The sequence below is a fragment of the Vanellus vanellus genome, assembly GCF_965231255.1.
Source record: "Vanellus vanellus genome assembly, chromosome: Z".
NCBI classification, from domain to species: Eukaryota; Metazoa; Chordata; class Aves; order Charadriiformes; family Charadriidae; genus Vanellus; species Vanellus vanellus.
This window is the reverse complement of record NC_138908.1, coordinates 63,374,066-63,400,809: the sequence shown is the minus strand read 5'-3', so window position 1 is coordinate 63,400,809 and position 26,744 is coordinate 63,374,066. Positions and strand designations below refer to the sequence as shown.

General features: G+C 45.7%; 1 protein-coding gene across 1 annotated transcript in view; it reads left to right on the top strand.

Annotated features, from left to right (window-relative positions):
* Positions 1-8,622: 8,622 nt before the first annotated feature.
* SERINC5 (serine incorporator 5) overlaps positions 8,623-26,744 on the top strand; it is a gene marked incomplete at its 3' end in the record, with an annotated part of 36,882 nt that continues 18,760 nt past the window's right edge. The window contains exons 1-2 of the mRNA XM_082497429.1: positions 8,623-8,762; positions 22,545-22,712. Of these exons, the coding sequence (XP_082353555.1) occupies positions 8,736-8,762; positions 22,545-22,712 (195 nt within the window). The 5' untranslated portion in view covers positions 8,623-8,735. The remainder of the gene's footprint in view (positions 8,763-22,544; positions 22,713-26,744) is intronic.

Here is a 26,744-nt window from a genome sequence, read left to right as displayed (position 1 = left end):
CGGCTGTGGGAGTCGTGCGAGCGGCTGAGTGGTTCTCTGTTGCTGGCTGAGGCCAAACCACGACAAGAGGATATTTTGTGACCAAGGCTACTGCCATGTATGCTTCCAGTCATGTTTACAACAGCAGATGCTCAAAAAAAAGCACTGTTTCTATACTATTTAAGTTCAGGAGCTATTCCCTTCCAGCTCCCACACTGCAATTCATTTGGCATACTGTGCAGTGCTGGTACAGTTGGGGCCTGTTCTGTGCTGTAAGGGTATACAGTAAGTCTTGTTTTCAGTCGAGTTCATGAATGAAGCTGCCTGTGTCGGGGACTAAAATTGCCTTGCTATTAATGGTAGCGGTGGTGTGCACAGATAAGGTGCATGTATATCACAGAGTAAAATTAGAAAAAGGATCAGTCCAATATTTTTTTCTTAATCTCAAGCTTTTGGATGGTTTGATTTAACTTTTGTTGCTTAGGTCAGAACTGCAGAAAGAATACTTGGGACTTCTGGTGACTATAACTTAATATGCAGTCATATGCAATTAGTCATCTAAATACTGTTTAATTTGTGACTTGCTTACCTTGTTAGTTTTATATCATGCTAATCATGCTTCAGCTTTGACAATCTGTCTTTTATCACACCAACTCATTAAATATACAGCTGCTGCACTCTACTTGGCTCCTCTTCAGAACCACAGCAATAAAGGATGGTTTGTCTTAAGCTTGCAGTGTGCATGCTTGTGCAAAGGTCTAAGTTGTACACTTTTGCAAACTGGAATGTAATCTAAATGCATTCTCTCTTGGGTTGAGACAGTTCTTCTGCCCTTCACATTCTTAGCATGAGTTACTGCTGTTTCTACCTGAAAGGTTAGTCCTCCTTTTTGCAAACTTGATGGCTCTTACTTTTGACACTTAATGGAATTTGAGTAACTTCTGTGTATTGTACTGACACTGTTTATCCTTCCACTTTGCCACAATAAATGTAGCAAAACTCATTGTATGAGCACACAACACAGAAAGGGAAGGTGTTTTAAAGAAAACTGATTTCATTTTCTCACAGATACCAGGATTACTTGTGGTGGGATGGACAACAAGGACTGCTAGTTATCACGTCCTCATCTTGTCTCCCTGGTTCTTGATTGGTGCCAACGCTGCGTGATCCCTGCAGCCTTTTTGTTTTGACAAAGAAGGCTCAGAGGCAGGTTGAGTTGTAACATACAGCCATTGCTTTGCATTTGTGGTATGCTCTTATCCATGGCATGGCCTTGATGTTGTCAGAGCTCCAGGTAGCACTGCCAGTTCTTTGCTTTTGCCTGTGTTCATTCTTTGCTTTTGTGACTCTTGTTCTCTCGGCTTGCTGCATGTAGACTGTTTGCTAAACTCCTACTCAGCCATTTCTTCTGGCGCACAAACATTTATGCTCCATGTGCTCCAATGTAATGATTCCTTTACAGAGCAGGTTTCACCTGTGACCTCTCAATACTCATTTGCTTCTCAGAAGGGAGGGATTGCTACAACAAAGGCTATAGTTAGGCTTGCTTTTCTTTGAACCTCCCTGTTCCCCCTTGCGTTTCATACTCAACTATGCCAGCTTTGTCATGAGGTAAGGTATTCCTTCTCTCCACATGGCTGTAACAAAATCACAGGATAAAACGGGTAGGTCTAGATTTAGCTTGTTGAGTTGAGACAGAGGAACTTCTCGGAGACCTAACCAACTGCTTTGAACACTTTTGTCAGGCTGTGTTTTGACATACACCTTGCTGATATCCATATCCATTTGACATACGCCTTGCTGTGAGAGGCTAGGGAAAAGATGTGTGGCTTCAGTCTCTTTGGCTCCAAAATACAGCATGGCCTAGGAAAACCTTCTGTTGATTCTTACCTTCCTGAAGACCTACTGGGAATAAGATTTGTTCTTCCTGTAGCCACCATCAGGAAGGCTCTAGAAGCAGCTCTGTTCTCATTAGCTTGAGAACTCTGCTTAGCCAAACCTTGTTCATCTTATAATGCCAACTTCTCATTTTCAAGCTTCCCCAAGTAGAACTGGAATAAAATCTCACTTTTGATGCTATTGAACTAGGTCTGTATCATCTCTGTGTTCAATTCTAGTATTTTATATTTTTTTCCTTCTATTTGTGAGAAACTTACTCAGAAAAAATCTATTTTTTTCCTTTTAGAAAATTGTGTCCTTTCAGATGAAAGGACGGGGGGTTGTAGGAGGAGGGTTCTGTCTCTTCCTTCCAAACAACAAATCCACAGGCAGGCAGCTTCTGCATGAGGATTTTCTGAGAGTCTTGCTGTGTGGTCAGCACAGAGGCCAGAAGTGTTGTGACAGTTTCCTGTAGTGCTGTCGGCTCAAATTGTGCCCAGAAACCTTCACACTAAGAGCATTCACTACTGCGATAAGAATGGAATGGTATGCAGAGAAGTGAGGAGGAGAAGGGGGCATTTCACTCTTAATTGGAATGCGTTAGTGGAATATGGTTTATTGCCTACTACAAGAGATTGGTGCCACTTCAGTAAGGATACTGACAGTAACACTAAGCTAACTTAGACAACAGGTTGTGAGCTATGTGCTTTGGTTTTGGGAAACCTCCAGTTTGGGCCAGGCTGGTAGGCAGGTGCCCTCAAAGAGCACTTACACTGCCCTGTATGGATTTGCCATCCGTGAATGAATATCTCTTGGTTTTGGTTTTTGGTTGTGTGGGTTTTGTTTTGGTTTTTGTTTGTTTGTTTTAAAGAAGAATTTCGCTGACAAATAAAATTAACAGATAACTTTAAAAGTATTACAATCTGCCAATTCTGAAGACGTCTGCTGCCTCGATTGAGAGACTGGACGCACCCAGCTTGATGCAAGCAGAAAGTCTTTTATTCTAAAACTTTCAGGGGTTATATAGAGATCGCATGACAATCTGGTTGGTTCTTTCAAACATGTACAACTAACCCTACTACTTCTAATTGGCTAAAGATAACATCAGAAGGCCCTTGTTAGGGGCTTTCCTGACACTTTTCACAGCCCATTGTTATCACCTCTGTAGGTGCTGTCCCCTGCAACCTCTTAACCTTTTAACAAGGTCTGTGGCCCACAAGCTCCAGGCAGGTCTCTGCTTATCAGATGTGTAGAGCTTGGGGTTTTGTTCTTTAACCCTTCTCTTTCCGAATCACCTTGCAATCCTTGTGCCACAGTCTGCTACTGGGCTGACAAATGTAAAACTTTTTCTTGCTACTTGAAACTTACCCATACGTTCAGAAGCTTCCTTTGGTTTTACTACATCAACATCCTCAGGAAGTCAACAGTGCAGAAAGACAGTGCCACCGTGTTTTTTATCTTTACGTATGATGGTAGCAACTGATTTAATCTCTCGGACAACTGCAGGAGTTGAAAAATGCTGATTTACGAGTGGATCAGTTTTCCCTGCCACTAGAGGGAGCGTCTGACAGAGAAATAAGGCAGATGGTCGGATGTGGTAACAACTGTCTGATCTTAACCTAACACTTGCCTCTCCTAGGGGTCATCACTCTGCCAGCTTGAAGCTGCTTGTAAGGATGGAGAACCGGTCTGTCTCTCAGCTTACAGCTTGAGCCTGCTTAACCTCATATTCTTGTAGAACTTCTTTAATAAGACCCTTTATATTAACCTTATCTAGTAACTGGGAGGCGTGCAGGCTTCCTTTCTTCCATCTGTCACTCATTCACTACAGTAAGACTTAGTGCCTCGTGGCAGCACTTAGTGCCCTGCTGGTTACCTGGGTGTCAGAAATGTGTAAATGTGCTGGGGAACGCTGATGTCTCTTTTTCTCCTAGCACAATGTGTCCCTAGGGTTACCCGAGTTAAATGTGTGTCACTTATTTGTAAGGTAAAGGTATTAGCTGTGATTAAGAAACCTGAGACATCATATAATAAAAACTTGATTTAGGAATGGAAAGCTATACTGCATACGGTTGCTGAGAGGTCAGAAAGAATGACATTTATAATTGGTGTTATATGGCAGTATTGTGCTAAAAAGGGTCAATAAAAAGCATGCAAATGCAGCACTGGTTCAGTGCAAAACTGTGTGGTATTACTATTCTGTACTCTGGTTACAAAAATTAACCTACTCAGAAAGGTTTAGTTGGTGCATTTCCTTGCTAGACAATGCAAACTTTAATCCGCTTTCGGTTAGCATTGGAGTGAAAAAACAAGTAAGCAACCAGTTTATTAAACTATCATTCGTAAAATAAAAGGGTTTTTTAAGCAAATTTCCCTGGGAATAACAGCCTTGTTGGTTTTTTAATACTGAAACCTTCAAATGCTATGAAATGCTTTATTTCAAGTCCAACAAGTGATTTAAAACATTTCATTTGATTAGAATCTCACCAAATTTGACTACTTAAGTGCATGGACTTTTTTCTTATTTTTGATTTATTTTTTTTAACTACTACTAGCTAGAAGAGATTAGTGCAAATTGCGGAACACTAATAAAGATCTAGTGGAAGATACCACCGTTTAGAATTATCACCAACCTGCTATTCAGGAAGGGCCAGTTGCATGTGCGTGCCTGGTCCCACATGCACTGACAATCTCTGTTCCGCCCCGTCTCAGAGATTTACGGTTACAGGTTGCTCTTGTCTTGCACTGGCAGATCATTCTGTGCACTCTCTGCTGTTATAGATGCTCTGTGTGCTTCCCTGCACATCCACACACAATCTCGACGGTGATCATCCCATTACAGCAGTAATAAATGCTAGAGTATGTAGGTCTTTTACTAGATCCCAAGCCAACTGATGCTTTTCCGAAAGCTGCTGCTGAAGACATGTAGTCTCCAGCTCCTAGAGAGGCTGATAGCAGCTTGAAAGCTTGGATACTAAAAGCTCTAACATCAAAAGATGGCATAAGAGTTACTTTGTTTTCTAACTGTCATTGAACTCTTTGCGCCCGTTATTGTAATGTGTTTATTTATTTATTTATTTATTTACTTTTAAGCAGAGTAGCAAGTAGAGATGCAAAGCAGTAAGGTGTAGCAGCCAAGAACTCTGTGCTTGGTGCTCTTGGCAAATACTGTAACAGGCCCTGCCCTCAGGCTTCCTGCACGGAGGAGGCAAGGATCAAAACACCTCTGGGATGCTGCAACTACTAACGGTGCACCGTGGTGTCTGCCTGAGCTGTTCCCACTTGCCTTTTGTCAGGTCTACAGATGGGGTATACTGTGTTGTGCCAGCTGGTCCTGGCGTGATTCCTAGATACACTGACTTTCAGATATCCAAAGGTTATGGAAGCCCTTGGCTGCGTAGGAGGATTTGGGGAGCAGTGGTCCATAATCCAGGTACTGATGCATACTTAAACTGAGGAACTCATGAGTTCATTATGGCCTGGAGCCACCTAGACTGTGAGAACAGGGATGGTCTTGCAGTGACACACAAATAAAACTCCTAGGTGGTAAATAAATTATTTTTACTGTCTGGTCACACCTTTTCATGGTGTTCCCCTTTACTGGTATACTTCTTCCACGGGAAACTATTCCAGCAAGCATCACAGCAGTTAAGTAATTAGCTGAGTAAAAGGTTCAGTTTGGATCCGAGTGATGGTTTCCAGAACACGTGCATGCACATGCACAGACATTTCCCCTTCTTCCCATAACCACATTTTTGACTGGTGTCTAATTACTGGACTCAAGCAAAATACACGTTTACCTAGAAAGCAATTTGACATCTTTTGTAATTTAACAGGCATATAAAGTCTAAATTTACACTATAAAAATTAACTAATTTTATGTAAGTGGCCACTGTGATGTGTAACAATCTGGTTTTGTTTTCTTTCTGATTGCATTTACATTTGGAAAGATTTTCTGTATTTCATGTCACCTGAAAAGCAGCCAAGTGGTAGATTTCTTCTCATTGGATACAGACTTTTTGTGCTCTTCTCTTTGCCAGCTGGCATAAAACAAAGTCCCTTAATTACTGAAAAATTACGAAATTACAGAACATTAAAAGCCGCATTCCAAGTTGCAGCTTCATTTCAGAAGGTGTGAACAAAAGGGCACAATTCCTAATATTCTTACCCTAAAATACACTGATCTGGTTCGTACTACACGAGTACTGAGGAAGCACAGAGTCCTTGAGCATTCCTGGTAAGTTATGATTTCCCTGTGCTATGCCAAAAAGCTTTCTGCTTCACCACTGACTTCTTCTTGAGTTCTCTGTGGAGGCAGTAATACTGCATTCTTCTCACAGTGAAGGGAGACAGTGAGAATCTGCTTCTGTTACAATAACCCATGTAGGAATGAGTTGGGAATGAGTAAAATGGATACACGTAAAGGTGCAACATCTGCAAGTGCAACTGCAGTTGGGATCCAAGAGTAATGCTTTTCCTGGTGACCTGACCAAAGCGGATGTGTAACAGAAGGTCAGTGGTGTGTACGAAACAGTGCTGGGTATCTTGCAGGCAGAGTTTTGTAGCCTGCCTGAAGGTATGTGGCTCAGTGACATGCTTCTGGGGCTCCAGGTTCTGCTAGTCTGCTCTGCTTACCTGCGCGCTGAGTGAGGAAAGTGGCTTGCTCACAGGGCACAACTGGCTTCTCACCAGGGTTTTTTTCTGGGAAGTGCCACATGGTTACAACTTCTACCCGAGCACTTTCCTTCATTCCTCACTCCCCAGCACCCAAACTGAGACCAGAGTTTTAACTCCATTCCCAGGGACTCCTTGTCTGTCTTCCGGCGGGGCCACTTCTTGCCCCCATTCTGCCTCACTCATTACTATGTTCATAAAATTCCTTATACAAAGCAAGGCCAAAGCATCTTGCCTTTCTCTACTGATGCTATGGATCCCCATCACTTGAAAGCCCTAGATCAGAATTAGCATTTCTTCAAAGAGGCACTCTTTACCCTGCCAAAAGGAACAGTTTGAGGCAGAAGTTGCTGGCTGAAGATTTCTGACCAGTAAATCAGATTAGGGAAACACAACAGCCATCTCTGATTTTAGAATATGTATTTGATGGGTAAATCTTATTCTAAATGCATGGATAGTTTCAGAGTGACAGTTCTTTTCATGCAGTAACATCTGCTCATTGCTTTGCTATTAGCCTGCTTAACGCCTGCCAGCAACCCAGCAGGGAAGCTCAAGCCTTTCTGGTGACTAATTTTTCACTTAAAAAGCCAAGGCACACATCCCAGGGCTCTGGGTGCTCTAAATCAGAGGAGGTGTGCTGAGACTCCAACTCCCGGTGCTGACTTGAGGAGTCCTCACCTGAGGTTGGGACTTTCACTGCTCCCACAGAGCAGGAACATCAGCCGTATTGCTGCCTGAACTGTGGTGGGGTCCTCTGCAGCTAAACAACCATCTGGTTGACAGAATCAATCTTACCACGGTGGTGAACACCCCGTCTCTGAGTGTATGCAGATGCGAGAGCACCATTAAAAATAAAGCACATGTCTGCTTTTTATAAACTCTGGTCTCTTCAGTCCCCAGCATAACACCAAATTATGTAATGCAGATTTATCATATGATCTACTTCCTAAAGCGTCGACTTTGTTTGTTTGCACACACAAGGGAAGGGTTTTACGCAATACCTCCTGCAGTCCATACCCATCTCCTTTTTGGTAGGTGTAGCTGTGTTACCTGCATGTGTGTACATGTATGCGGTTTAACAGCTTTTAGTCACACACTGTTCCTAAAGCCAAGGCAGTTTAAGACTAGAAATAAAGTTCCAAATAGTTATCTCAAATTTCACAGTGCGCAGACACACACACAGAGGCAACAAAGCAGACATGGTGAGGGAGTCTTTCCACCGAGACCCTCATTGCTGCTGCCGGTGGCTTTGTCTGCAGTAGCAGAGATATCCCGTCGTCACATTGGAGCTGAGAAACCCTCTGCCACCGCCTAGTACTACGCTTGGATCTTAGCAACTGGTGCTGGAGAAAGTATTTCAGAATCCACCAGCAACCACCTCAGTTCCTCGTAGGAAAGCGCAGCCCCGAAGCCATCTTTCGAATGCACGCGACCGACTGCTCCATGGATGTGCGGGCCGCCTGCGGAAAAGCGGTTGGAACCCGGGGCTGGTGCATTGCGGTGTTAAACTTAGGTTTCATCCCTGTTTTTTTTAAGATCCCTGTGCTTATTTGTCGTATTGGGTGAGTTTGTCAAATTCCAGCTACTAAGAAACAGCTGGTTCCGAGGGCACACGAGCAGGCAAGCCATCTCGGCGGTGCCCTGGGGAGCGGGACAGCCTGCGGAGGACGCTCCCGCACGGCCTCGCTCCGAGTCTGGCGGCGGCAGACGGGACTGCCGCTTCTCAGGGCGCGGGCAAGGGACAGCGGCGAGCTGAAGCCCGCCGCACCGGCTGCCGTGCGGGACAGCCGCCCCGACGCCTCCAGCCCAGGCGCAGACACCCCCCGGGGGCGGGCGCGGAGGGGGGGCTGCTCTCCCCACCGGCCGCGACCCGCTCCGGAGGGTGTCCCCTCGTTGGGGGAGGTCGGACCCGCCGCAGGGACCACCGGCAACTGGGGGCGCGGAGCCCTCCGGGAGCCGGACTGCCGCTCCGCTCCCCCCTCCCTCCGCCGCGCCAGCTGACGACAGCGGAAGCCGAGCGGCGGGGCCGGGCCGAGGGGCGTCGCGGAGGGCTGTCGGGCAGAGGCGGTGCCGGTGCCGCTCCGCCCGCCGCGGCGGCGCCCGCCGCGCTGCCCAGCCCTGCCCAGCCCGCTCCCGCATGAGGGAGGCAGCGAGGCAGGCAGGCAGGCAGGCCGCGCCGAGCCGAGCCGAGCCGAGCCGCCGGCATGTCCGCTCCGTGCTGCGCCGGCCAGGTAAGGGGCGCGGGGAGGCCGGCAGGTGTGCGCGGCGGGGCCCGTAGGCCTCCCCTGCACCGGCGGGAGGGGGGGACGGGACTACACGACACACCGGACCCCGACCCCCTGAGAGACAGCGCAGGGGGGCTCCGCCGCGGGGAGCGAGGGCCCGAGGGAGCGCCCCGCCGGATCGGGTGGCGGCGGGGGACGGTGAGCCCGGGGCGGGGCGGGACGGGACGGGACGGGAGAGGGGAGAAGCGGTGGGGTCGCATCCCCCCCGCTGCCCCTCGGCCGCTGCTCCGCGCCCTCTGCCGGCAGCCCCCGGGGAGACGGGTGTCCCCCCTCCCACACACCCTCCCCCCACACCAACCAGGGCGAATCGAGGCGTTAAAATAAGAGCAGCAGCGCCGCGGGGGTGCCCGCCTGTAAAGCCCGGCGCGGTTCTGTGTTCATGGCGGTGTTCCTGCGGAGTTGCCTGGGTGAATTCCCCTGGTGTCCGAGGAGGAGAGGCAGCTGAACCGCGGCTGTCCCCCGTGTCCCCTCCACCCCAAGGTGTGTGCGGGCAGCGGGGAGCCGCTCCGCTGGCTGCGGCGGGGCGCGGGGGAAGGCGCGGGCATCGAGAGGAGCCTTCCCGAAGACCTGCGCTGCCAGGAGCTGTTCCCGAAGGGGTGACAGGCCGCTTAAAGCTGCGAGAGGCAGTTAGATGCTTGCCTCTGGTGCCTGGTGGTGCGGAGGTGAGACCCCATGGTTTAAGAAGCAGAGGAGTCTTAACTTCTCCCTTAGCTGGTGGCTGCCTGGCACTCCCCAGACCCTTTGACGAACTCCTTTAAAATTTGGCTTGTGGAGAGGTGCAGCAAGTGCAGGTGCTGGCGGGGGAAGTGAGAGATGAGAGCAAGCGGTGATGGAGGGCGGTGCAGGACCTGCGCCCTTCAGCATCCATGGGGCGATGAATCAGTGCTCCGCATCTTAGCGTGGTGCACCTGTATTCTGGATTGAATCCCTTCTGATGGATGAAGGACCATGGAATTGGAGGAGGGTGATTGCGAGGCCCTGTCCAGATCTCCTCCTTGGTTGCCCTCAATGGAAGGACTTCTGTTCCTACCAGTTGTCTCTCTAGCCTGGTGTTATACTGCATCTCCCACAGGCACTTTATTTTGTACTTTGTATTCCCAAATCTCCACTGCTGCAATAGAAACACGTTACTACTTGTCCTGCCTGCAAGGGGCTAGCTAGCGAGCTTATTCCTGTTGTTTTGCATATTTAAACACCTTGCAGCCCTAATTCTATTGGTATTTCTTCACTGGTCACTCTGCCCACCCTCAGCATCTGATTATTGTGTGAACATTTTGCTTTTGTGTGAACCACCTGGAAAAAAAAATAATCTCAGAACTTCCATGGAGATTGAAATCCCAGGCTAGATTTGGTCTTCTGGCAGCAGTTCTTCCAATCTACTGTGGGCCGGGAGGATGACTGAGCGTGCCTCCACGTCCCCGTCCGCTGTGAGCTCCCCTGTGCCTCGCCAAACAGCCCTGGGGGGTCGTGGGGGACAGCAGTCGCTGCATTTGCTAATATTCATCTTAAAGCAGAGGGTCTCCCTAACTGGTGCCTCATGTGCATTTTGGTAGCATATGAAACAAGTTTTGGAGCGGGTCAAGAAAGTGCTGTTACTGCAGTGGTTCATGGCCGTCTGCATTATCATTGCTTTTTTTTTTTCTGGTGTTTCTCCTGGAGAAGTAACTTAATGCCAAGAGGATGAAACCATTGTGAAACTCATGTAGCTTTAGCGTGACCAAACTTTGAGACATTCTTAAAGCCACTCTTCCTGCCCCCTGTAGTAATACCTGATAGTAATGTGTTTTATTGACACTGATGTGGCACTTTGGAGTCTGTAAATAAACTGAACTCCTTAGTGATGTTGGAGTTGAAGCTAAAGCCCTGAAGTGGATGTGGTCATAGCGCCAAAATTATGCAATACCCTGGGGATGTGTTTTCTGCTGGCTTAAGCACTATTTATGATATAAGACTTATCTGTGCTAAATATGGCATATTGCTAGTTATACCAGTGAACTTAGTGTGGGTAACCTTTTTATAGGCTAAGATGATAAATGGCATAAAAAAAGTTTCAATAGCATGCAGTGTAACCTTTTTAAAAGGAAAAATGGTCTTTGCCCTCATGACTTGATTTATTCCAACCTTGATGAGGGGATGTTTGTTTAACATAATTAATACACAAGAAAAACAAAAGGGATAGAAGTTCTTTCTCTCTCAACCCAACTTCCTCAGGCATTTTATGGATATTGTTAATCAAGCTGGAAAATTGAGAAGGAATTCATCCTCTCCTTAAATGTTCCCCCGAAAATGATATTAACCCTGCCTGCAGAAACAGAGATGATGTGCTTAAGGAAAGATGGAACTTCATATGAGTCCTGAAAAACAACCAGCGTTGGGTCCCTTCTTTTTCCCTAATGTATACTAGTTTAATGGGTTTGATATCCCACAGGGTGGGTTTTCTTTGTATAAAGTATTTTTGCCCTGTTTTTATCTTGTATCTGCCTCTGTGTTTCTGTGGATCTGCTTTCCTAGAACTGACTGAGAACTTTGGCATCGTCCTCCTGAGCTGTGAAAGTGTGATTATTGTGCATGGATGTCTGTAGCCAATATCAAAGTTGTCTTGTGAGTTAACATCACTTGACTGTTTTTACTCCGTTCATAACGCCAGCAAATTTTCCTGGTGTGAAGTAGATGATGAGTGATTGGTACTTTTGGTTTTGGGTCAAACCCTGCTAAACATCTAGTTGATGGTGCCTGTCGGAATAAACGCATTCAGATTTCCCAGCCCAGATTCCTTTCGTTAAGGGATACAGCAGCAAGCTGCCGAACTTCAGTGTGCTTTGGTTATACTGTTTTTACACTCAAAAATTATTTAAAATAATCTTAATTAACATTTCTGTGTCACTTGTATCCTTGCCAAGTAGATCCTGGGAACTCACTTTCAAGAACTTGGCCATTTATAAACTTTAGTTTCTGTAGTGGGTTTTTATCAGGTGACGTACAGCCTTGTTTTGAAGAGAATTGTGATTTTTAGGTTTCTGAGCTGTAATAGACTTGCTAAATGTTTCTTCTTTTGCTAGTGTTTCATTGGTAGACCTATTTTGAGAATGCAGTGAGAATACAGTTTGGCTTGGGCCTCCACAATGCTTTTGATTACATAAAAACATCTGCTTAAATTGACAGGAAACAGGATTTTACATTTGGCTTTTCTTCAGTAGTTATTCTCAAGAGAATAAAGTTGAGATCATGGTTAAGAAAAGCAGCTGTTGCGGAAAATCTTTATTACAATGAATATGTTTTTTCCAGAGTTAAATAAATGTAATTTAGATAGTTAACATTCATTCTGGGGGGTCAGTGTGTTGTAGCTTCGTTGTTCACAAAGATGGATTTTTCAATTAGAACTGGTAGTTATTAAAGCTTATAAAGCTATTTTTGTAGGTCTGTTAAATCTTGAGTGCTTTCTTTATTGTTCTGCACTTAGAAATCATGCGGTGTAGTAAATGCAGTAAGATGTGCTGCAAGTTAGTGTATCAGATTTTCATTTTATACCCAGACCTCTAATTAAAAGGGTTGGGTGTTTTTTTGTTTTGTTTAGGTGTGTTGTTTGTTTTTTTTTTTTTTTTTAAAAAAAGGCAAAAAGCTGTATTTATAAGATTGGCCTCAGCCAATCTCTGATTTCTGGGGCTCATATCTTTAGGGGCAAGGGAGAGAAGCCCCCACGCGCTCCAGAGCTGCCTGCCTCTCCGGCACTGTGTGTTTGCATCTACAGGTTGGAAAGGGGACTTGCAGTCCTGTCCTGGTGTTCTCCTCTTTTCATTACATGGTGAAAAGGGTGGCTCTGTCATCCTCGTCCAGGTTTGTCTCCTCTGAGGACAGTGGGGCACTGCCGGGGTATGTGCGTGGTGTGATGCGCTGCAGTGCTGTGGGATGGTGCCGGCGGCATGTCTGGCTCTGCTTCACGTGCTGCTCCCCAATACATGTCTCTCCTTCTGCAAGTGGTCTTCCTGGGTGAGAGGGATTCGGTTTATTGTGTTTAACCTGAGCCGGTCAGTTAAAAAAAAAGAGAAATTTCGCTGTGGGTCTTACCCTCTCCCACAGCTGCCCCCACTTTTAATCACGACTGAAGATGAAATTAGCTGTCTGAGGTCTGATGTGGGGTAATGTAGAGTACTCCACTTAAATACAGTTAGGAAAAACAGACCGGGGAAGGACTTTTTTCGCTGTTTGCCAAAACCTGGAATTTTTGTTTTAAACAAACGGTTGCCTGAACAACTGAAGTAGCAAAGCCTTGTTTTCTTCAGCTTTATCCACTGAGATTGGTATCTTGTATCGATTCCCTTTCTAATAAATACTGAACTTGTGTTGCAGCTTTTTTTCCTTGCTCAGGGTTGAGATATCGTTTTTCTCTGCTGAACCTTTTGCCTATTTTCAAGGATATTGTAAGAACGTAGTGTCTTTGAGGCCCCCATCTGCCTGCCATAGCTGAATAAAATTTGCTGCTGGATTCAAAAGTGATTAGAAAGATAGGGAAAAGTGGCCAAAAGACAATGAGATCCTGTAAGTATCGTATCATTTGACTCTTGCATTGCTACGTTGGAATCCTTTCCCTGGCACAGTATAAGAGGCAGAAGATACTCTTTCACATTTCAGGCAGAAGATAGTCTTTCTCATTCCTGCTTAATTTCCCATTGCTGCCTATGTTTTTTTAGCCTTTTCCTCTCACACCCCACAAGTTGCTTGAATTGTGGATTTAAGGAAACAACTTAAAGGAAACCCATGGCTCTTCAGCTGTGGAGTGAAGGCAGTATAAGAGCAGTGCCTTTGCTTTTAAGGGCAAGTGGATACTCTTCTGCAGAAAGATATAAATCCTACTGCTGCTTTTATTTTAATTTTTGCAAGTATAGGTATTGCAGGGTGTTTTTTCTGTTACTGAGACTTTCATTACCATGGATGCACTTGCAGTTGCGGGTGCAAGGCATACGTGTTTCAGGGGAACAGTTGAATGAAAGCCTGAGCTATGACTACAGTATAAACTGAACGTCTCATCTGGAGCTGGCGATTGCTGTCATCCCAAACACATGCTGAGGCTGGATGGTGTTCTCAGCTTAGCCGTGTGAAGACCCTTGGACCTTAGGTTGTTTCCAAGGTCCTTCTCATACCCAAGTTAATGGCATTTCTGTTTCTATGTCAACGGTGCGGGGCTCTAATATGTTTTGATATGTTAAATGCTTGGCCTCCTAGATTTTTAGGCTGTTATCGACCATTCTGCCGACTGAATTTGACCTATTGCATTGTTCAGGTCACCCAAGAGACAGTCTTCAACATCTGCATGTACTGCAGCATGAGGCAGTGAGGGATCGAGCCAGCCAGAGCTGTGGGGACTGTAGCATTTACCCATGACAGAGCTGTGGGAAGGTGGCTCCCTGTTTGTTTTGAAGGGAGTCTGGACACACCCAGTAATCTCATTGTCACTTTAATTAGTGATAACTATGCTGGGGGTGATGCGTGCGTTTTAATGATTGAAACTTCCAGCAATTAGAGATGGCGTATGTTCAAGCATTTAAACAGGTAAAAGTTCACAGTCTGAAAACGGAAAGTTTTGCATTTCTTCCTGTCCAGTAGGACTGATCCAAAATGTGTGACCCTGTCATCTCTCACACTGAGTTTTAACAGGAACACTTCTTAGCATTTTCTGAAGAGACTGAACTCATACGTTTTTTCCTTGGCTCTGTATATTACAGTCACAGGCAGAACAGTGGTTCAGGAATACTATTCAAGATACTTCTCGAGTAGTCATTGTAATTGTATTTAAAAGTGCTCACCAAGAAGTAAGCAATGGGAAGATGAGAGCAGGCTCCATTTTGAACCTGCCGATCTGGAAATGTGCGTGAAGTTGGCTGTTGTGACACTGATCTGAACTGGGGTGTCTTTAGCAATGCTTTGAGCAGTTAGATTTCTTGGTTGGTTTTTTTAATATAATGTGGTGAGAAACAGTTAATGTTTAGTACAAATTTATTGGCTTTTGTCACTTTGTACAACATGCTAATGTCTTTTTTCCCGTGCCTTAAAGTCTGCTTGTACTCAGCATCAAAAGTACCTTTTAAAGATGCAACATCTTTGTGGGACAGCTCAGAGCTGTCAGTTTATATCAAAAGTGAAGCAGCTGTTCCAGCTGCGTGCTTTTAAGTCAATGCATGCAGAAATTTAACTTTAACTGCTTCTTCACTCCTGTGGTGTATGGACTTAGCAGTTACTGTCCTGCATGGTGTCCTTGGTTCTTTCTGTCCCTGCAAGGCACCGCGTTGTGCCCATGTGTGCCATTCTGCCTCCAGAGTCCTGGTCTCGGAACTTCAGAGCTAACCTGGAGGAAACCTGCTCGCTGTATGAAGTGACGGCCTCACATTGTCAGACTTTGCCGTCGCTGACTTGTCTTTCATTTTTCAGTTACTCTGCTAGTAGCTCCTCTGCTTTGAAAGGCAGAGAAGTGGCTGCAGCATGAGCTAGAGCAACCCGCAGATGGGCAAACCATGAAATAGGAAATTATGGGAAAGGACAGTTGAACCTCTCACCCAGTGGAGGTTGCTCCCAGTGAAGATCATGAAGGGATCAACGCAAAGGAGCTTCAGGATCAGTTCACTGATAAAAACAGTGGCCTGTTTTCATCAGGGACCTGAGGGTACGTGTAAAATGGCTCCGGAAAGCACGCAGGCATGATGGAAGGACTGGTGGAGCAGAGAGTACTGTTGAAGGTGGCGTAACCCGGATGGCATGACCCCAGTGCAAATAAAATACGCTTTATAAGTACGGCCAGCTGGCTGGTTGTACGCGAGAGGTGCACGGAGGGCAGGATGCTCCCGCGGCACGGGGCGCTGCGGGGCACAGCCTCAGCCCCTCCGCGGCTGCGCCCACCGGAGAGGAGCACGGTGACTTGCTGGGCTGATGGTGCTGCCGGGATTGGGTAGGAGGGGCTGGGGAAATTTGAGGGGGTGCAGGGAAAAAAAAAAAAAACACCCCAAACAACCTAGGCTGCTGGGAGGAAAAGTCTTGAAGCCTTCAAGTGAGACTGGGGGTAAACAGTTTGGGTTCCTTCTTTGATGAGCTGGGAATAAAGACCAGGTGATTAAAAGGCTGTCTCAGCTAGTGAAGAAAGCCTCACCAATAACCAGGGCCTGGAAGCTGTAGCAGACTAATTAGAAGTGGGGTTGTTTGGTTTTTTTTGTTTTTTTTTTTTTTCTGTTTTTAATGATAGATGTAAGTAGCCAGAGAGACAAACAGCCCACCTCATCCTGCTGTCAAATCCAGATGGTCTCGCTGGTGGAAAATAGCTATGCTAGTGGGGAGCTGGGTGGTGTGATGTGCTGCGAGGCTCCAATCAGACTAAAAAATTGTCTTAATTTTTCCAAAAGCATCAGGAGGAGAGCAGTTGGGCAGCCTGTAATTTAGGCATTCTGCGGTGACGTTATTTTCTAATGCCGAGCTGAGTCACCACGTAGCAACGTGTCGCAACGTTTCGAGCGAGGAGGCAGCAGCTCAGCATCTTCAGCTCAGCTTAACCTCCACTCTGCCGGTGCCTGGCAGCGGCTCTCCTGCCTGTCAGCTCTCGCCGTTGCTGTTCTGGACGCTCCTTTCTCACCTCGGTTTTGAGCTGCTTGATGCCATGCGGCAGGTCTGCCCCGTGGCGCAGGGCACGAGCCCTTCGCTTTGGAAACTGGGCCGGGGGCAGGAACGCCTGGCTGGGAAGCAGTGTCCAGGCAGCCTCGGGGCTGGCGTGGCTTTTCCCCGAAGTCGGTTTTAATTTCGTACAGTTTGCAGCGTGAGGTGTGCTGCCAAAAATAGGTCGTCGTTTGATTAACTGGTATGCTGGTCACAAAACCTCCCGGCTTAAGCCGTGTGGTGAGCAAATGTTAAAGAAGCAGCAGTGAAAAGCCAGTTAAGTCAGAGGAAGGACAAAATGACACCCCTTCGGTGAATTTAATTACTTCTCAGGGACAAAGGGCTGTGTAATCACGCGGCCAGTTGGAGGAACCTTTGCAAAATGTGTAGGCATAACAGCGGGGGTTTTCAATCACAGTCTGAGCCCAGCTCTGGACACATGGGGCACTTGGCATCAGGCATCTGTTGCTTTCATGAGCCCATGGACTAACAAAATGATTGGCTTGCTGGATGCTCCTTCCTGAAACTCAAAGTCCAAAGGCTGGTGTGTAGCAGCATCAGGGCTGCTTGGCTCCTCCAACCTGCTTGGGTGCTGTCAGAGGAGATGCTGGAGTGTTTTTCATAGAGGCTGCTGTTAACAGCTCAGTGACCCCATTATCTGCATATCTTATGGCCCGGATAATGCTGGTAGTCAAGTAATCAAGCAGTGCATGAAAAACTAAGCCGCTGTAGGCCCCCGTGAAAAGAAGCCTCAGCCAGGCACATTCCTGTGCTCTGCGGACAGGCGGAAGGCAAAGGCAGACGGTCTCCTCGGCTGCGTCGGCCGGACGGTCAGTCAGGAGGGGAGAGATGAAACGCTGCTGAGTCTTCGTTTCATTTATTTGTGCGTGCTTTTTTTTGCCCCTTTTTTTTTTTTTTTTGGTTAATGTGCTCTTCTTCCCTTTGATTTTTACCATTTCTGCTGAAGTGTCCCAAAAGGAAGAGTGCTTTGTTGTGATAAGCTTGATACTTCCCTATGGTTTGTATATTTTAAAAATACCGTACGCTATTTTGGGCAGTGATCCTGAAACTCCTTGCTTTATTTTAATGGCTGCGCCAAATATTTTCTACAACCTTTGAGATTTTTTTGGAAATGTCTTTGGAAAATACCTCCTAAAAATGTCACTGCCTGTACAGAAGCATTGACTTTACTTCTCAGTCTTGTATATAAACAGTTACGTGTGTGCTTAACGTTACCGTCATATCTCATTCCACTGATTTATCAGATTGGATCACAGCTTGCAAAAATCAAGACTTGAGTGTGTGGCAGATGTTAGGTGTATGTTGGTGAGGTATTCACTGTCGGGCACTCATAGCTTGTGCACAGGTTGGTAAACCTCCTGTACGCTGTTTTGTTAACCTGTCTGACTCTTGTTAACTATAGGTACTCCCCAGCCTGGCGTAAAGTGGGAGTGTGCAAATACACCCAGGCCTGCCTGTACTTGGAAGAGCGATTTGCACAAACTAGGGCTGTTAAATAGTCTGCTTGCTTCTGCTCCTCACTGCGTGGATGTAAACATTGTTGTTCCCCTACATTGACAGGAACTTACTGCACTCAAATCGCATGAGTTGGTAGGAAAACGCCACGGAAACGCCTGCTCAGAGAAGGGTCAAAGCATGCGGGACTGCTGCGAGGCGTTCACCTCTGCTCTCCCCGCTGTGCCCTCACTTGAAACGGTAAAACTGTTTCTGCCATTGCATAATACATCATCAGCCAAGAAGGATTGAGATGTCTTTTTTTTTTTTTTTTTTTTTTATCTCAGCCGGTAGGTTGCTTTGTTGGGTCACTCCCAGCAGCAGAAACAACCGTGAGGGCTACTGAGGGTTGGTGCCAGGGCAGGAGTGAGCGAGCGGCCGGCAGGGAAGCCAGACTGGGGCAAGCTGGGGGCTGTTGAGCCAGCCTGGCTACCAGAAGAGCTGTCTGTGAAACTGTACTTTGAATGTTTTTTAACAGAAAAATTTCCCACGCAGCTTTCCACAGCTGCAGTTGTGAAACCCGCTGAGTCCGCCGTTATCCAGGCAGGTCAGATGACGGTCTGTTTGCAAGTTTTCAAGTTTCAGGATCCCAGGCAATCTGGCACTGCACCTTCCTTGAGCTCTGAAAGGGGAGCACCAAGCAAAGCCGGCGGCCGGTCTGCATGGTGGAGACCTGGCGTTGCGGTGGGTTAGTGCGAGGGGCCCGGCTGATTGTAAGTGTTTGTGGAAAGCATAAATATTTGCGTACTGCTTGTAATTGTTGTCAGACGGTGGTGCTCACCCAGTGAGGAGATGTAAAGCTGGAGAGGGAGCTGGGGTAGGCTGCACTTGCTGCCTGAGTTGTGGGGGCCTTTGGGTGAGGAACACTTGAAACCAGAACCTGCTGCAGCGTGACAGACTCCTGCCCACAGCAGCCTGGCTTTTGGGTGCCGTAACACTGGGTTCTGGGGGATCCAGGACTAGGAAGGATTGCAAGACTTCAGAGGAGCTGCGCAGGTGCAGACCAGGGTTTTCCAGACCTGCCTGCTGGCAGCCATCACAGACCGTGGGTTGTCTGGGTTGTCTCTGTCCTGAGAACTGCACAGCACCTTCCGTTGGCAGAACCCCTCCTTTGGAGGAGCTTTTGCTTAATGATAAGCTAAATCTGTTAAAGATTTATGACGCTACTTGCTTTGTTTCACAGCTTGATTTTTTTTTAACACGGGAAGAATTTGTTACCAGCTCATACTTCGGCACCAGTGGGTCCCGAGCCTCTGGGCAGACCCTCGTTGCAGTCCACGGGCAGAGACGGGGAGAGATGGGCCATGCCCATGGTAAAACACGCACCATCAGAGGGACTGCAGAGCTTAGCTGCATCGTTTGACAGAGAACTTGTTGTAGAGATGGTCTTTGAAGACACCTCTTTGAAAGACAACATCTTTGAAAGCTCTTGGGTCAGTAGGTTGTGGCCAGCCAGCACCTTTCTCGTTGGGACAGAGACCGCTTTCATTTATTTTTATATAACGCCTATTTCATTGCGGCCCACTCTAGAATGTAGTTAGTCATAACCAGAGTTTAAAAAAAAAAACCAAAACCAAAACCAAACACCAAATTTGTGATGGTGGCTGAACAACCTAACCAACCTTCTACGGTTTCCACAGCTATTCAGAATGCTTAAAGGAATGCATCTCAAAAAAAGATGGAAACACTGGTATTTTTCACAAATATTGCCAATTTGTATGGTACATGTTCATTATTAGAAACTATCATTAAAGTCTCTCTACGTAATGTGGAACAATGCATAAATGAGCTGTATATTCTATTTAAGTATTTGTTGCTTTAAATAGCAGCTCCAGAGACCCAGCACTGGAGTAGCAGACACGTTGCTGGACGTAGATGAGGTTTCACTGGCAGAGCTCTCCAGCACCTGGCTTAGGAAAATGTTGTTCCCCTTAAAAATGCCAAAGCTGCATACCTTTTTACTTCTGTACTGTAGTTTTTAACATTATGGTGAGTATGGCCAGCAGCTGAAGTTCATCATGGGTACTTCGTATCTGGCTGATATAGTTTGAACGGACCTTTAGTCTTACTCTTCTCATTTTTTTTCTCCATAATTCTGAAGTGGAGGGATTACACTTTTCTGGTGTGTTTTTGTTTTGAAATGTTATTCCATTTGTTTGCTGAATTGGTAACTTGCCATAACTTCCTTATTTCTTGGACTTGTAGTTGATGCTGTAAAAGTTAACTTGGTTTCACTACATATAAAAAATAAAATTGCCATTCAGTCACCACTGCCTTCTATTTTGAAAGTATACTTGCATGATGTTCTTATGCACATAGTACTTTTAATTTCCAGCTTTGGTGCCAACACGAGCCCATTCTGTTTATTCCCCACAGTGGGAGCTTTGTGTGTTTCGGGGAGGATTTCTGTTCTGCAGCAGCAGCAGTTTTAGCAGCTGCATGCTTTGAGGCCCCCGTCTCCTCTGGCGTGAGGGCCACCAGTGAACCGGGAGAAGGGCAGAGTGGGAGCCAGGTTGGACTGTCACCGTTTCATGTCTTCTGCAAACTGAAGAGCCACCGTCAAGCGAGGCAAGTTGACTTTCAGCCCCTTTCTGCGGGGCTGAGGGCAGCAAGCCTGAGCTCGGCTGTTGCAGCAGATAGTTGTGGCAAGGAAATGATAAGCTGGGAGTCTTTTCAAGGCACTTCTTCAAAAGGATTTGGGGGTCTTTGATCGACCACTCTGGCTGTGACACTCTGTGGACTTGTATCAGATATGTGTGTCTGCAAATGCACATGTGAAACCCTCTTCTCCCGGTTGGACAGTCATTGATGCTGGAAGAGGACATGTCCTGGGAGGAAAGTGGCACATGGTGGTTTGGAGCCTGAAGGCACATACAAACGAGTGAAGTTTGCCTGGATGACTCAAATGTGGCACTTGTGCATTTTGAATCCCTTGGAAAGGGCTAAGAAGAGCTATCCATCTTGTACAACTGCTTGCTAGAAAGCAGGGGGGCCCTCTGAACATCCCCACAACCCCTCTGAGGGCTGAGGAAACACCAGGAAAAAGTGGCCTTGGTGTGCTCGAGCCCCTCGAAAGTGGGGGTGTTGAGGGGTGAGGTTGCTCTGGATCTGCAGCAATGGGACCTGGAAGAGAGGTTCCCTGCTCCTGGCTGCCTGCTGGTGTCCAAAAATCCCTCTTGTGGTCGCGGCTGCTGGGTTAAGCACGGCAGCTATATGAAGCTACTGACTAGTGCAAGGAAGAGCCTGGCCAAGGACAGTGCTGCCTTATGTATAAAAATAAGGCTTATATTTATATTTTTATATTTGACTTTTCTAAAAGTAGAAGGGAGGGAAGGTGAATCCAGCTTCTTTGAAAGTCAATGATACTGTTGACAGCAAGGAAATAATGAGCATCAAGCTAGATCCCTTTCAGGATTTATTGGGTACCTTTTTCCCTGTTGAATAAGGCAATTATATGCTTTTTGCTGTGCCTTTTGGTTTTTATCTTGGGGGACTCTCAGTTGCAGGTAGAAAAGAACAAAAATACACAATGAATTCTGTCTCTAATAACATGTAAACATTGAAGACAGTATCAGTTAAGTGTGATTTGGTATTATTGTCCTTGCAGCTGTGGATTTTTTTTCCTTGCCATCTTGCATGTGGAATCACAGCTTTCACATTTGCAAAGTGTGTCTAAATAACTGTGAAGTTGCGTGTCTTCTCTGGCTTTCTTCAGTGCAAGATGGTGCCATTGTATTTTGGGTCCTTCAAGCTCAGCTGTCATTTGCTTTGTTTGCAGCAAGCCAAGTATTTCCAGATTCTTTCTCTACAGCCCAAAATATTTAGAACTGCTAATGTAATTTTTTGTTTGTTGTTTTGCGTTTGTTTGGGGTTTTTTGTAGCTGTTGTCTTTTTATAAAGCCTTCAGCACAACCATCCCAAAGTGTGGCTGAAACAATTTTGCCTCCCTCCTTTAATTTGCTCGAAGTCTTTCATAGTATAAACATTTCCATAGTGAAAAAAAATTAAATGTTTTTGTACGTGTGTGTATCATAAAGGGCACCTTAAAAGGGACAGTATGGTTCTGGTGAATTGAAATGAATCTGTACAGCTTGTTTTGAAACAAAACCTCCAGCTTGTCTTAGAAACAAAATAGTGTTTTTCTGTATGGTAAAAGCAAACAGTTCTGGAGTCTGTGCCCTTCTTGTGCAGGTTTGTATTTTCACTACGGAGCGGGTAGAGTATATTGCAGGAAATAGAGCCTTACGATTGTAATGCCTGTTCTGCTGGGTGAAACATGTCAGGACCACGAGCTGCACAGAGATAGCAAAGAGCAGGATTAAGGAATTGGGAGCGGTTCCTCCTCATCCCCTTCGCTCTCATCCTTAGCGTGTGGGAAAGCTAGAAACTGACGTGCTTAAACCTAGTGACTTTTGATAAACAAGACAGTCTGCTTCCACTTAAATGCTGCGCAGCCAGGAGGAGAGGACTTAAGAAATTCTGGAGTTTTACAGGAAGTCTCCCAACTTCCCTGTCTGACTTTTGCAATAGAAACGTAAAGGCGGTGATGGAATGACTTGTCTTTTTTGTCTTACTTCGCAGTTGGCCTGCTGCTGCGGTACCGCCGCTTGTTCCTTGTGCTGCAGATGCTGCCCCAAGATAAAACAGTCAACCAGCACCCGCTTCATGTATGCGCTTTACTTCATCCTGGTGACTATCATCTGTTGTGTCATGATGTCAACAACAGTAGCAAACGAAATGAAAACACACGTAAGTAAGACAGCTGAACCCACTGCTGCCCCTGGAAGGAAAGGGGGCTCCTTCCACAGCTCTTCATGAATAGGGGCGCTCCCTCAGAAGAGGCGGTCAGTTCCTTCCACCTATACACTTCCCACCCCAGACGGGATGATTTTCCGTGCTCAGCCCCTTCCTGTCAACTGCTCACCCGTCGAGTGTGTTTCACAACAGGAAGAGTCAAGGATCACAGGACTAGCAGCCTTCCTCTTCTTTCGTTGTGCGGAAACACGCTGCAGTGAACCCATCCCAGGTTTGCTGCACGGGTAGTGTCAGTAGAGGCTGTTAGGGAACATGTTATAGTACAACAAATCGCTTCCATCTAACGTTGAGTTTGTCTCTGGCAACTTGTTTAGTAGCAGAAGCAGCAAATTAGAAAATAACTCTTCAAGTGTTACATTTATAATTTTAATTCTGTGTTCTTGGTGTTGTGTGACAGACTACTGCAATGCACAATGCTGCAGATCCTTTACAAGGGATTTTCTTTGTTGTGCGTTGAGTCATCTTGTTCACATGGCTTCTAACCACAGCAGATATTGTTCATCTCTAATTGTCTTTTTAATTAAAAAGCTTCAAAAGCATGGAATGAGCTGTGGCTAAAACTTGATTTTAAAACTGAAGTTTCTTTCAGAGTCTTAATATAACTTTCCTAAGCTAAATGCTCACCAGCCTGCCTGTGGTTACACACTAGACCTGTTGTACCACGTCTTTGGTTTGATTTTTTTAAGCCACCCAAGTTGCTCTCAGTAGCACAGACCCTCTCTCTCACCCTTTACAAACTACAAGAAGTCTGGTTTTAAGTAGAGGGAACAATGGCTGAATTGCTCAGTTCTTACATGTTAAGTTTCTGCACCAAACTCGGTATCAGGCCTGCTTCAAGGCTGTGAATGTGCTTGCCCTGGAGGTGCAGAAGGCTTCCCTCCCCGGGAGCATCTAGCTGTTTTGTGTTACCCTCCCAAGAGGGAGTGCCGGTGGACGCATAGTTAAGGCGGTTTCTTTGTTTAACCAGTTGCTGGTCAAGCTGATGCCCTGCTTACCTTCTGCGCTTGACTTTCAGTTGTCTGTGAAACACTTGCCTCAGCAGCAGCCTGGATCCAGAAGCTGGTGGTAGCACCCCGTGCCTGCAACACAGATGAACCAGCGGGCTTATGACAGGGCTAGTTTGAGGGGGTTTGTGCTCTGCTGCCAGCGACCTTCCTTTCTTTCTGTTGTACCCTCTTTGTATGTTCTGTCCTAATTTTCTTTCATTTAGCAGTGCTTTGCTTGAGTTATCCTAGTGCCACCTTCTTACCCCTGGCCACCAGAAGTTGCTGACAGCCCTGTAAGAGCACTCTGTACAGACATGATGCTTGCCTGTGAGCTGCAACTTAAAAACTGTTCAACATGTGCGTGCTGAAATTGCTTGCCAGGAATTACTTTGACTTACTTAGCTTGGCAATAAAGTGAATAACCCAAGGAACTCAAGTGTGGGAGACAAATTACAAGCTCATATCCAAATTTCATAAAGTCATTTTCCATCAGTAGTGTGGTTTTAATGCAGCTTGTATCCCTAACAAAAAATACTCGCTCTTTATCCAACAGAAAAGTGATTCAAGAAGCCTTCAACAACGTGCTTTTCAGTATTGCCAAATTTCTTTTCCAGTTCATAGTCTTGAAAGCTCGGTGTGGGAAGAAATGGCACAAAGAGTAGCTGTTAGTGTGAAGTGGAAAGATAATCACCCTCTTAATTTAGAGCATTTGATGCCTTTGAATGGGAAATGGACCATCTGAAAGTAGGCTTTCTTTGTCTGCTTTCTAATTTAATAATTATGTTCACGGCTGTTAAAAGTTCAAAGACTCCTGAAGCTAATTCAGCCCAGTTGTAATAGAGTGCACCTTCAAAATATTTTTTCAGACTAACCAGTCTCAGCTTCCAGTGATGAACTGTGTTTTGAAAGTGCTGGGCACTTGCTGATTCCTTTGCTTTTGGCTGGATTGTGGAGCACTCCTAGCTCCATAAGTCAGACTGTAAGCAAACACTTTGCATAATGCTTCTAGGTCTTCACCCTCTATTTCTTGTGAGGAGAGAACTTTAATTTTACTTGGATTGCTTTAATTTTAGTATTAAAATAAAAAATCAAACTTTAAAATTTTAGTGCAGTCCTTTATGGAGCCATAGTCCTGGCGGGGAACCGTGTGTCTGCTTTAGCAGTTTAGAGATCAAATACTTGTGATGAAGTTCCGTGAAAGGAATCTCTCCCTTGTCAGTGAGAGGTTTTTTTTGTTGATTGGCTATTAAGTCCCAAGTCTAAAGTAGTTCTAAAAGTGTTTTTTTGTAGCACTTGGTCCTGCGGCATTATTTTGAGACGAAGCAACAGCAAACGTACAACTCTGATGGACACCTTAAACAGAGACTTTAAAAAAATGTTTTTATTTGTTTTGCAGTATTTATCTACCTCCACGGTCATACATTCTGTCTGTTAGAACACGTTTAGGACAGTTTTTCAGTTCCTAAGGGGCCAGACTCTGCAGGTGCCAGCCCAGAGCTGAGGACCTGCTCTGTGCCCTGCAACATGGCTGGAAAAACAAGGCACTGTCCCAGGGAGCCCAACTTCCACATCCTCACCAAAGCTGGCAGGGAGATGGAACCATGTGTTAGTGGGAGGACATGGTATCTGTGGAGTATTTGGTTATGGTGTCAAAACCTGGGTTCCTAATCTAACCAGCATCATTTTGAGGACATCATATTTTGTGGTGAGCCTTAAGAACTGAACAGTGTCTTTTGGTGGGGGGGGGGTGGTTCTCTGTTGTTTTCACTCTTCTTCCCCATCTCCTGGGTTGTTCCTGCACCCACGGGACACCAAGAGAGAGGCACAAAGGGTTAAATTCTGGAAAATGTGCAAAGAAACCAAGGCATTTGTGTTTGATCTCTGGGGAAGAAGCAAGAGACACTGGAGAGGTAGGGAAGGAGTGGGTTGTTTTGACCAGGAAAATATTTTGAATAGTAGCATGTAGAGTAGATTTCAGAGGAGCAAGGTTTTATTATCAAGGCAAAAGATGGGGTAGAGCATACATCAAGACACCAGAGCCTCAGTGATGGGGACAGAAAGACAGAAAAGACCAATATGCAGTTACACAAAATGGTTGAGAGACTTGACTGTTCCAAAAAGAAACAAAGCAGGACCCAACTTGAAGAAGTGCTTCTATGCCTTGATCCATTTTTTTTTTCCCCCCGGTTATTCTGTTTTTTTGAAAGACAGGTACAGCTTTACTTAACAAACGTTCTGTTGAAGCAAAATCTTGCATTTCGCAGGCTTTCAAAGGATAATTGAGAGAAGAAAAGGGACAGAATTGTTTTGGTCGGTTAAAAATGTAATTAAAAAAACCCCATTGAAATAATGTTAAAGGTGTTTAAAAACTTTTTCACCCTGAAAATATCCATGTTCTACTTAAATAATGAAAGGAAAAATAAGAAGGATGTTTTCACGAAAACAAACACCAGTAAAAATCAGTTCAGTTGTGTCAAAGCATTTCAGTTCTACACGGTTACATGTTCTGGCAGAGCATACTTTCAGCCATGTTTCCCCAGCTGGGTTTATATCTTGGCCCTGAACTGCATTATAGTATGTTAAAACCCAAATTTGCTACCAAAAATGAGGTTTTTAAGTGCAGATGCCCATTGCCTATTTCTGGTAGGAATTTAGCCACAGATGCAGGATGGCATGTTTTGGTCTGAATTTTTTTTGTTTTCTATTCCATTTCTAAACTGCTCAAGACAGGCAGTTTTACCTATGTTTTTGCCCTTGTCTCCCCACCTACACAGATTTTCTTTCATGCTTCCTCCATTTCCATAACAAAGTTCCTCTGCCATGTTCTCCCTCTGTTGAATGAGGACATCCAGATGAAAGCAGCCTCTCTTCAGGCCCATTTCTACACACTTATTCCTTTCCATTCCCCCTCTGATGCTATTTCCCGTGCTCCTGCATTCACATGTTTGGGTGCAGACAGACGGACCCAAGCTCAGAGGTG